The 11,281-nt window shown below is 45.2% G+C and overlaps 1 protein-coding gene across 3 annotated transcripts; it reads left to right on the plus strand.

Moving 5' to 3' along the window:
* The first annotated feature begins 2,067 nt into the window (after window positions 1-2,067).
* LOC140583906 (uncharacterized) lies at window positions 2,068-5,203 on the plus strand. 3 transcript variants are annotated; one of them, XM_072707865.1, is made up of 7 exons: window positions 2,068-2,167; window positions 3,386-3,655; window positions 3,755-4,393; window positions 4,494-4,532; window positions 4,655-4,759; window positions 4,841-4,941; window positions 5,072-5,203. In XM_072707865.1, the coding sequence occupies exons 2-7, from the start codon at window positions 3,410-3,412 to the stop codon at window positions 5,088-5,090; spliced, it is 1,149 nt and encodes a 382-aa protein (XP_072563966.1). In that variant the 5' UTR covers window positions 2,068-2,167; window positions 3,386-3,409; the 3' UTR covers window positions 5,091-5,203. The 3 variants fall into 3 exon arrangements, with proteins under 3 accessions (XP_072563966.1, XP_072563967.1, XP_072563965.1); XM_072707866.1 differs by lacking the exon at window positions 2,068-2,167 and having other exon boundaries at window positions 2,789-3,655; window positions 3,755-4,112; window positions 4,248-4,393; XM_072707864.1 differs by lacking the exon at window positions 2,068-2,167 and having other exon boundaries at window positions 2,789-3,655.
* Window positions 5,204-11,281: the final 6,078 nt, after the last annotated feature.

Genomic DNA, 11,281 nt, shown 5'->3' on the forward strand with positions numbered 1-11,281 from the left:
ATGATTTGGGGGGTCCGTCACGGCTGAAGCCTACGAGCCAGGGGTCTGAAATTTGGCATGCGTCAACTAGATGTATGTATGAGGGAGTATGCAAAATTTCATGAGCCCACACCTTAGAGAACTTGTCTGGTGTAATTTTAAATGTCTAATGTAAGGGAGCTAATGGCCTCATAATGATTTGGGGGGTCCGTCACGGCTGAAGCCTACGAGCCAGGGGTCTGAAATTTGGCATGCGTCAACTAGATGTATGTATGAGGGAGTATGCCAAGTTTCATGCTTGTCAGTCATTCCAGTTAAAAGTTATGAGCATTTGACAAGGCCGAGCTCCTTTTTCCCCATATCAGAGTCCCAGCAACACATGTGTTGCTGCATCTCTGGTTCTCAACTTTAATTCTCAGTTTAATTTCTGAGGCACCGTCGGCTCCAGAGACTTGGAATTTGGTACACGCGTCTCCCAGGCAGTGCCGGTTCAGAATCTGCAAGTGCCCGGTCTCCAAGTCGCTGCGTTCTCCAAGTGGCCTCCTGGTGGCGCTAGAACGACGGGGTTAAGTGGCAAAGTCCCAGTCCCTTTCCCGCACTGATGCCTAAGGGTTATATTACCCTTAGAATCAGGGTTAGAATCAGGGGGTGGTTAAGTTTGAGAACCTATGGTTAAATTACTCTTAGGGTTAGGACTAGTCCGCCATGAACCAACAGGCTAAAGTAAGTAACACCAATGTATTGTGTTGGATGTGTACACAGGTGTGGTGTCTTTGAAATACATGATTGGTCACGACCTGGAAATACCTTTTATAACGTTTACTGGTGAAATCCATACACGCATGCATTGATAATGTAAGAGTGCCATCTACTGGACATCTACTGTATCACATCCAGTTCAGGTCCAGTCCTTCGCCAGCAAAGGACCTCCTCCTGACCCCATAGTCATACAAGAGCTCATCATCAACTGCAATGTCCTCCACCTAAGGATATGAATAACTTATAAGAATAATATGTTTATATATATATATATTTATATTATAACTATAACATGTTATAGTTATAACTCATAATACGTATTGTTCTAAATAACTCTTGTCTAGCATATGCGTAGTGACAAATGAGAAGCGTATGTTCATTTCGCATTGAATCGTGACTGCATGGCTACGTATTCCTGTATGTAGCAGATGTGTTTTATTATTTACTAGTGTATTGCTTAAATGTTACGTATATGTTAGTTATTATAAATTATAATATTGTTCTACCGAATTTTTGTCTAGCACACGTTGTGTCTGCTGAAAACCGCATGGTTTGTTATGAATAGGCTGCAAAGTACACTATACAGGCAGGATGTAAAAAAAAAAAAAAGATCACTATACAACCGCAGATTTCCGCGATAGAAAATGACATATATATTACATATGTTCCACAGAAAAATCCGCGATACAGCGGGCCCCCTCGAGCTTCATGAAGACATTACGGAGGTCAAACATTTATATGACGGGGGTTAGGGTACACAAAATCATTTAGCGTATAACTGTACGGAGGAGCGACCTAAAAGGATAATTTGAAATGCATACCAAAGTGGACATATATGGGTCTCAGACTTTTCCCCACGTATCTATGCAAAATCACCGAAAATTGCAATTTAGGGCATTGCGTCAGCATTTTCTTTCACTGGGTGGGGAGGGGGGGGGGGGGTGTTTGGTGGGGGTAGTGAGTAGCGCGCGAACTTTAATTAGAATTTGAAATTTGAAATTATTTCAAGTATAACACTTACTACAGATTTGCCTAGTCTGGATATTATCGGTCCACATACTTAGACATCATGTAGTTTAAACATTTATATTACGGTCAAAGACAATACCACATAATGAATTAGCGTATAACTCGACGTAGGAGCGACTTAAAAGGATAATTGGAAATGCATGTGAAAGAGGACATTCTGCCCTTCGTGGCCATATATAGGGGTTTCTGGGACTTCTCTCGAGGTATCCATTGAAAGTCACCCAAAATTGTATTTCAGGGCTTTGCGCCAGCATTTTCTTTCACGGGGGGTGGCGCGCGGGCGGGGGCGTGCCTATAAGTGAGCAGCAAGCTAACTTTCCTCATTAGTGTTTATTCGGGACGGGGCAGAGAAGCAGCCGAATTGGTACATCTTCAATTTGAAGTTTTCCCCCAGCACTTCGTAAGTACTTTACGCTTTTTAGACAATGCATTACTTAAGATTTCAAAGTAACTGTTTTACAAAGCATATCGCAGTTTAATTCCATGTTTAGATAAACTTAGTCTGCCGCTTTGATACGAACGCTGCTGTTACAATGTATATGGCTGTTTTGCGTTTGTCTAAACGGGGAATTAATTAATCTGCCGCTTTGATACGAACGCTGCTGTTACAATGTATATGTCTGTTTTGCGTTTGTCTAGACATATAATTAATCTGCCGCTTCTGAAATGCATACGGCTGTCTAATTGGTCTTTGTAAGCTGACGCAACACTCGCCGTGGCCGCAGTTTGTTGGGGGTAGAATCGCCATTTCGGGTGTGTGCTACTCAAGAGCCACCATTTGCCGCGTGGCGTTGCTCGGATACACGTAATCTGCCGCTTTGATACGAACGCTGCTGTTACAATGTATATGGCTGTTTTGCGTTTGTCTAAACGGGGAATTAATTAATCTGCCGCTTTGATACGAACGCTGCTGTTACAATGTATATGGCTGTTTTGCGTTTGTCTAAACGGGGAATTAATTAATCTGCCGCTTTGATACGAACGCTGCTGTTACAATGTATATGGCTGTTTTGCGTTTGTCTAAACGGGGAATTAATTAATCTGCCGCTTTGATACGAACGCTGCTGTTACAATGTATATGTCTGTTTTGCGTTTGTCTAGACATATAATTAATCTGCCGCTTCTGAAATGCATACGGCTGTCTAATTGGTCTTTGTAAGCTGACGCAACACTCGCCGTGGCCGCAGTTTGTTGGGGGTAGAATCGCCATTTCGGGTGTGTGCTACTCAAGAGCCACCATTTGCCGCGTGGCGTTGCTCGGATAAACGTAATCTGCCGGTTTGAAACGAGCGCTGCTGTTACAATGTATATCGCTGTTTAATTGCATGTTTAGACAAACTTAAATCAACAGTCGATTGTGCATATGTGGCTTTGAAGTTAATGCTTGGTTGCCTACCGGTTACGTCAACCTCTTCCTATACGTGCGTGACCACAAGGTGCGCCAGTTCTTCCACCAATGGGTTTATGCTCCCATTTAACCTATAATTGAAATTAAATGGTTGAATAATTAAGTACTTGGTACCACTAGATGGGTAGAGCAATGGACTCTGAACCATATGTAATCAAATGTGCCTCTTTCTAGATGGTTAATAATTTTGAAATTTCTTCTTCATTTCAGGTACTGTTTTTGTGTTTTTCCATCATGCCCCGCAAGCCCCAGGCCTGCCCGCTTTGCCGGGCTGTCTACAAGAACGTTTCGGTCCACCTCCGTGCCGTGCACAAGGTGGACAGCAACGCGGAGAGGAGGCTGCTGAACTCCTTGTCGTCGGGCAGATTTGCCGGGCCGATAGATTGCCCCGTGCCCCTCTGCCCGGCGACAAACCTCAGCCGAATTGACCGCCACCTGAAGCTGCGGCACTCGCTGGACGGCGACGAGCTGAAGCGGCTGGTATTGCATCCCATTCCATTTAATTGTATCTGTATAGGAAATCTATGCTGCAGTTCATCTTAAAGAATCTCACACGATTACCTCCTGCCCAAAACCCAGATTGCGATCGCCAAGAAGGCGGCGGCACGAAGGTCGTTGCACGACTTGAGAGGCGCACGCAAGCAGAGGGAGGATGAGATGGCACGGCTGAAACGGCGGCTCCGACGCCTGGAGAAGGAGGTGGCCAAGCTGAAAAGGCAAAGCTCCTCTGTGCCTCAGGGGTCGGGATCCTGGTCACGTTCGCAGCATTCTGGCGGTCGGCAGTCTCGGAGCGAGGAGGGCGACATGCCATCCCTCAGCTGCAGACGGCGACGATCAGCTCCTGTGCTCGTCACCACCTCCTCCTCCTCAGATGAGGTGGTCACCACAGCGGTCCAGCTCTCCGGGGAAGGCCCCAGTGGCGCCACATGTAGTCAGGGTGAGTCCAGCCGGGTGCAGTTGCTACCCCTAATATGTTCCACAGAAGGTGGAAACGACCTGTGGTGGAAGACACGTCAATCACTTCAGCAAGGGAACAGCTATGGTGAGGCTAAAACAACATATCTTCCAACAGGTGGCACTGCCCAGGTGGAGGGAGACCTGGGGGCACATGGCACGCAGCCATCGTGTAAGGTGGTGGTTGTCCTCCAGCAGCTGGAGCAGGAGGAGGAGGAGGAGGAGCAGCAGCAGCAGCAGCAGCTGGAGGAGTCGGAGTTTGAAGTAAGTTTAACCGGTTAATTTTGGTAATTGAAGCATTAATAACGTGTGTGTGTGTGTGTGTGTGTGTGTACATGTCAAACTGAACACATCTCTTTGACAGGTCCCAAGTCCTCTGCCAAAAGCAGTGCCGTTTGCTCGGGTAATGCCAAGGCGTCTTTTTTTTTTTTATTTTATTTTTTTTAACTTTTCAAACATGTTTTGGGTAATTTCTCTGTGATAATGTGCAGTGATCAAAGTAATGTCATTTCTTTAAAATCACAGAAGGCACTCGTCCGACGCAAGATAACGTATCCTGAGACCCTGAAGGATATGCTTCGGCAGCAATTCAGGGACCATTGGCAGGAACGGCCAATAAGAACAGACACGGTTAGTATGCTATTTGGTATCATATCAGTTACTGCCACCGATGTATCACGCATGACTGAAATGGAATACTGTCTCTTTCAGATCAACAGAGTCTTGTCCCGGTCTCCCACCCTCCTCCAGCACTGCAAAGACCTCCGACTGACGATTGATAACGTCCGAGGCTTATTGAAGCAAATGCAACAGTAAGCCACCTTCACTGAACATTTAAAACATTTAAGATGGTGGTTGTTACTAATACTTTACTGTTGTGCTTGCTGTTGCTCATATGCTTTTTTTTTTTTTTTTTTTTCTCTCTGCTTGTCTACATTTCAGATCATCAGTCCCTACATAAGGAGGAAGGATGCCTCTCTGAAAGGCCATCTTTCTTCCCTGTTTTATATCTCCTCTATTAAGTATTTATATTTCTATTTATTTTATTTATATTTTTGTCACAGCTGTTTTATTTGTTGCTTTGCACTTAAGCTTTGAAGTTTACATAGGAACAGGCAAATAAAAGGCCTTTGTTTAATTAATGTCTCAGTTTTCCCTTGTCATGTCCTCCACAAGTCACTGTGCATGGGGTTATGGTAGGCATACTTTTTAACTGATGGGTTCATTAAACACTCGTATGGTTGGGGAAGGGGGGTCTTAGGGTTCGGGAAGGGGGTAAGGGGTTTTAGCGTAATGGCTGTCCCTTACTGCGAATGCCTTGGTCAGCACCACCTCTAGCCTGACCCTACGAGCCAGGGGTCTGAAATTTGGCATGCGTCAACTAGATCTATGTATGAGGGAGTATGCAAAATTTCATGAGCCCACGCCTTAGAGAACTTGTCTGGTGTAATTTTAAATGTCTAGTTTAAGGGAGCTAAAGGCCTCATAAAGGACTTGGGGGGTCCGTCACGGCTGAAGCCTACGAGCCAGGGGTCTGAAATTTGGCATGCGTCAACTAGATGTATGTATGAGGGAGTTTGCAAAATTTCATGAGCCCACGCCTTAGAGAACTTGTCTGGTGTAATTTTAAATGTCTAATTTAAGGGAGCTAAAGGCCTCATAAAGGACTAGGGGGGTCCGTCACGGCTGAAGCCTACGAGCCAGGGGTCTGAAATTTGGCATGCGTCAACTAGATGTATGTATGAGGGAGTTTGCAAAATTTCATGAGCCCACGCCTTAGAGAACTTGTCTGGTGTAATTTCAAATGTCTAATTTAAGGGAGCTAAAGGCCTCATAAAGGACTTGGGGGGTCCGTCACGGCTGAAGCCTACGAGCCAGGGGTCTGAAATTTGGCATGCGTCAACTAGATCTATGTATGAGGGAGTATTCCAAGTTTCATGCTTGTCAGTCATTCCAGTTAAAAGTTATGAGCATTTGACAAGGCCGAGCTCCTTTTTCCCCATATCAGAGTCCCAGCAACACATGTGTTGCTGCATCTCTGGTTCTCAACTTTAATTCTCAGTTTAATTTCTGAGGCACCGTCGGCTCCAGAGACTTGGAATTTGGTACACGCGTCTCCCAGGCAGTGCCGGTTCAGAATCTGCAAGTGCCCGGTCTCCAAGTCGCTGCGTTCTCCAAGTGGCCTCCGGGTGGCGCTCGAGCGTCGGGGCTAAGTGCGTCCCAGTCCCTTTCCCGCACTCCTGCCTAAGCTGTTTGTTGGTTACGCTAAGCCTAGCCAGATTTGCTAGGTCTAATTGATGTATTTGATAGTTATGCAAAGGCTGCCCAGATTTGCTAATGTCAAGTTATGGATTTGATAGTTACGCAAGGCCTAGCCAGATTTGCTAGGTCTAATTGATGTATTTGATAGTTATGCAAAGGCTGCCCAGATTTGCTAATGTCAAGTTATGGATTTGATAGTTACGCAAGGCCTAGCCAGATTTGCTAGGTCTAATTGATGTATTTGATAGTTATGCAAAGGCTGCCCAGATTTGCTAATGTCAAGTTATGGATTTGATAGTTACGCAAGGCCTAGCCAGATTTGCTAGGTCTAATTGATGTATTTGATAGTTATGCAAAGGCTGCCCAGATTTGCTAATGTCAAGTTATGGATTTGATAGTTACGCAAGGCCTAGCCAGATTTGCTAGGTCTAATTGATGTATTTGATAGTTATGCAAAGGCTGCCCAGATTTGCTAATGTCAAGTTATGGATTTGATAGTTACGCAAGGCCTAGCCAGATTTGCTAGGTCTAATTGATGTATTCGATAGTTATGCAAAGGCTGCCCAGATTTGCTAATGTCAAGTTATGGATTTGATAGTTACGCAAGGCCTAGCCAGATTTGCTAGGTCTAATTGATGTATTTGATAGTTATGCAAAGGCTGCCCAGATTTGCTAATGTCAAGTTATGGATTTGATAGTTACGCAAGGCCTAGCCAGATTTGCTAGGTCTAATTGATGTATTTGATAGTTATGCAAAGGCTGCCCAGATTTGCTAATGTCAAGTTATGGATTTGATAGTTACGCAAGGCCTAGCCAGATTTGCTAGGTCTAATTGATGTATTTGATAGTTATGCAAAGGCTGCCCAGATTTGCTAATGTCAAGTTATGGATTTGATAGTTACGCAAGGCCTAGCCAGATTTGCTAGGTCTAATTGATGTATTTGATAGTTATGCAAAGGCTGCCCAGATTTGCTAATGTCAAGTTATGGATTTGATAGTTACGCAAGGCCTAGCCAGATTTGCTAGGTCTAATTGATGTATTTGATAGTTATGCAAAGGCTGCCCAGATTTGCTAATGTCAAGTTATGGATTTGATAGTTACGCAAGGCCTAGCCAGATTTGCTAGGTCTAATTGATGTATTTGATAGTTATGCAAAGGCTGCCCAGATTTGCTAATGTCAAGTTATGGATTTGATAGTTACGCAAGGCCTAGCCAGATTTGCTAGGTCTAATTGATGTATTTGATAGTTATGCAAAGGCTGCCCAGATTTGCTAATGTCAAGTTATGGATTTGATAGTTACGCAAGGCCTAGCCAGATTTGCTAGGTCTAATTGATGTATTTGATAGTTATGCAAAGGCTGCCCAGATTTGCTAATGTCAAGTTATGGATTTGATAGTTACGCAAGGCCTAGCCAGATTTGCTAGGTCTATTTGATGTATTTGATAGTTATGCAAAGGCTGCCCAGATTTGCTAATGTCAAGTTATGGATTTGATAGTTACGCAAGGCCTAGCCTGATTTGCTAGGTCCAATTACTGATTTCAGGGTTTGGGTTAGAGTATGTGGTCAGGGCAGAGGGTCTAATGGTTAGGGAAGAGGGTCTTATGGTTAGGGAAGGTGGTTTCAGCGTTAGGGAAGGGGGTTTTAGGGTTAGGGAAGGGGGTTTTAGGGTTAGGGAAGGGGGTTTTAGGGTTAGGGAAGGGGGTTTTAGGGTTAGGGAAGGGGGTTTCAGCGTTAGGGAAGGGGGTTTCAGCGTTAGGGAAGGGGGTTTTAGGGTTAGGGAAGGGGGTTTCAGCGTTAGGGAAGGGGGTTTTAGGGTTAGGGAAGGGGGTTTCAGTGTTAGGGAAGGGGGTATTATGACTAGGGAAGAGGTAAGGGTTTTTTATGGTTAGGGCTGGGGGTAAGGGGTTTAAGCGTAATGGCTGTCCCTTACTGCGAATGCCTTGCTCAGCACCACCTCCAGCCTGACCCTACGAGCCAGGGGTCTGAAATTTGGCATGCGTCAACTAGATCTATGTATGAGGGAGTTTCCAAAATTTCATGAGCCCACGCCTTAGAGAACTTGTCTGGTGTAATTTTAAATGTCTAATTTAAGGGAGCTAAAGGCCTCATAAAGGACTTGGGGGGTCCGTCACGGCTGAAGCCTACGAGCCAGGGGTCTGAAATTTGGCATGCGTCAACTAGATCTATGTATGAGGGAGTTTGCAAAATTTCATGAGCCCACGCCTTAGAGAACTTTTCTTGTGTAATTTTAAATGTCTAAGGGAGCTAAAGGCCTCATAAAGGACTTGGGGGGTCCGTCACGGCTGAAGCCTACGAGCCAGGGGTCTGAAATTTGGCATGCATCAACTAGATCTATGTATGAGGGAGTTTGCAAAATTTCATGAGCCCACGCCTTAGAGAACTTGTCTTGTGTAATTTTAAATGTCTAAGGGAGCTAAAGGCCTCATAAAGGACTTGGGGGGTCCGTCACGGCTGAAGCCTACGAGCCAGGGGTCTGAAATTTGGCATGCGTCAACTAGATCTATGTATGAGGGAGTTTGCAAAATTTCATGAGCCCACGCCTTAGAGAACTTGTCTTGTGTAATTTTAAATGTCTAAGGGAGCTAAAGGCCTCATAAAGGACTTGGGGGGTCCGTCACGGCTGAAGCCTACGAGCCAGGGGTCTGAAATTTGGCATGCGTCAACTAGATCTATGTATGAGGGAGTTTGCAAAATTTCATGAGCCCACGCCTTAGAGAACTTGTCTGGTGTAATTTCAAATGTCTAATTTAAGGGAGCTAAAGGCCTCATAAAGGACTTGGGGGGTCCGTCACGGCTGAAGCCTACGAGCCAGGGGTCTGAAATTTGGCATGCGTCAACTAGATCTATGTATGAGGGAGTTTGCAAAATTTCATGAGCCCACGCCTTAGAGAACTTGTCTGGTGTAATTTTAAATGTCTAGTTTAAGGGAGCTAAAGGCCTCATAAAGGACTTGGGGGTCCGTCACGGCTGAGGCCTACGAGCCAGGGGTCTGAAATTTGGCATGCGTCAACTAGATCTATGTATGAGGGAGTTTGCAAAATTTCATGAGCCCACGCCTTAGAGAACTTGTCTGGTGTAATTTCAAATGTCTAATTTAAGGGAGCTAAAGGCCTCATAAAGGACTTGGGGGGTCCGTCACGGCTGAAGCCTACGAGCCAGGGGTCTGAAATTTGGCATGCGTCAACTAGATCTACGTATGAGGGAGTTTGCAAAATTTCATGAGCCCACGCCTTAGAGAACTTGTCTGGTGTAATTTTAAATGTCTAGTTTAAGGGAGCTAAAGGCCTCATAAAGGACTTGGGGGGTCCGTCACGGCTGAAGCCTACGAGCCAGGGGTCTGAAATTTGGCATGCGTCAGCTAGATCTATGTATGAGGGAGTTTGCAAAATTTCATGAGCCCACGCCTTAGAGAACTTGTCTGGTGTAATTTTAAATGTCTAGTTTAAGGGAGCTAAAGGCCTCATAAAGGACTTGGGGGGTCCGTCACGGCTGAAGCCTACGAGCCAGGGGTCTGAAATTTGGCATGCGTCAACTAGATCTATGTATGAGGGAGTTTGCAAAATTTCATGAGCCCACGCCTTAGAGAACTTGTCTGGTGTAATTTTAAATGTCTAGTTTAAGGGAGCTAAAGGCCTCATAAAGGACTTGGGGGGTCCGTCACGGCTGAAGCCTACGAGCCAGGGGTCTGAAATTTGGCATGCGTCAACTAGATCTATGTATGAGGGAGTTTGCAAAATTTCATGAGCCCACGCCTTAGAGAACTTGTCTTGTGTAATTTTAAATGTCTAAGGGAGCTAAAGGCCTCATAAAGGACTTGGGGGGTCCGTCACGGCTGAAGCCTACGAGCCAGGGGTCTGAAATTTGGCATGCGTCAACTAGATCTATGTATGAGGGAGTTTGCAAAATTTCATGAGCCCACGCCTTAGAGAACTTGTCTTGTGTAATTTTAAATGTCTAAGGGAGCTAAAGGCCTCATAAAGGACTTGGGGGGTCCGTCACGGCTGAAGCCTACGAGCCAGGGGTCTGAAATTTGGCATGCGTCAACTAGATCTATGTATGAGGGAGTTTGCAAAATTTCATGAGCCCACGCCTTAGAGAACTTGTCTGGTGTAATTTCAAATGTCTAGTTTAAGGGAGCTAAAGGCCTCATAAAGGACTTGGGGGGTCCGTCACGGCTGAAGCCTACGAGCCAGGGGTCTGAAATTTGGCATGCGTCAACTAGATGTATGTATGAGGGAGTTTGCAAAATTTCATGAGCCCACGCCTTAGAGAACTTTTCTTGTGTAATTTTAAATGTCTAATTTAAGGGAGCTAAAGGCCTCATAAAGGAATAGGGGGGTCCGTCACGGCTGAAGCCTACGAGCCAGGGGTCTGAAATTTGGCATGCGTCAACTAGATCTATGTATGAGGGAGTTTGCAAAATTTCATGAGCCCACGCCTTAGAGAACTTGTCTTGTGTAATTTTAAATGTCTAAGGGAGCTAAAGGCCTCATAAAGGACTTGGGGGGTCCGTCACGGCTGAAGCCTACGAGCCAGGGGTCTGAAATTTGGCATGCGTCAACTAGATCTATGTATGAGGGAGTTTGCAAAATTTCATGAGCCCACGCCTTAGAGAACTTGTCTTGTGTAATTTTAAATGTCTAAGGGAGCTAAAGGCCTCATAAAGGACTTGGGGGGTCCGTCACGGCTGAAGCCTACGAGCCAGGGGTCTGAAATTTGGCATGCGTCAACTAGATCTATGTATGAGGGAGTTTGCAAAATTTCATGAGCCCACGCCTTAGAGAACTTGTCTGGTGTAATTTCAAATGTCTAATTTAAGGGAGCTAAAGGCCTCATAAAGGACTTGGGGGGTCCGTCACGGCTGAA

The sequence above is a fragment of the Paramormyrops kingsleyae genome, unplaced genomic scaffold, assembly GCF_048594095.1.
Source record: "Paramormyrops kingsleyae isolate MSU_618 unplaced genomic scaffold, PKINGS_0.4 ups26, whole genome shotgun sequence".
Classification (NCBI taxonomy): Eukaryota; Metazoa; Chordata; class Actinopteri; order Osteoglossiformes; family Mormyridae; genus Paramormyrops; species Paramormyrops kingsleyae.

Coding starts and splice junctions, on each gene's coding strand:
- LOC140583906 (XM_072707864.1), top strand. CDS start 3,350: ATGGTTAATAATTTTGAAATTTCTTCTTCATTTCAGGTACTGTTTTTG. Junction 3,656..3,754: donor GCGACGAGCTGAAGCGGCTG/GTATTGCATCCC, acceptor CCCAAAACCCAG/ATTGCGATCGCCAAGAAGGC. Junction 4,533..4,654: donor AAGCAGTGCCGTTTGCTCGG/GTAATGCCAAGG, acceptor TTAAAATCACAG/AAGGCACTCGTCCGACGCAA.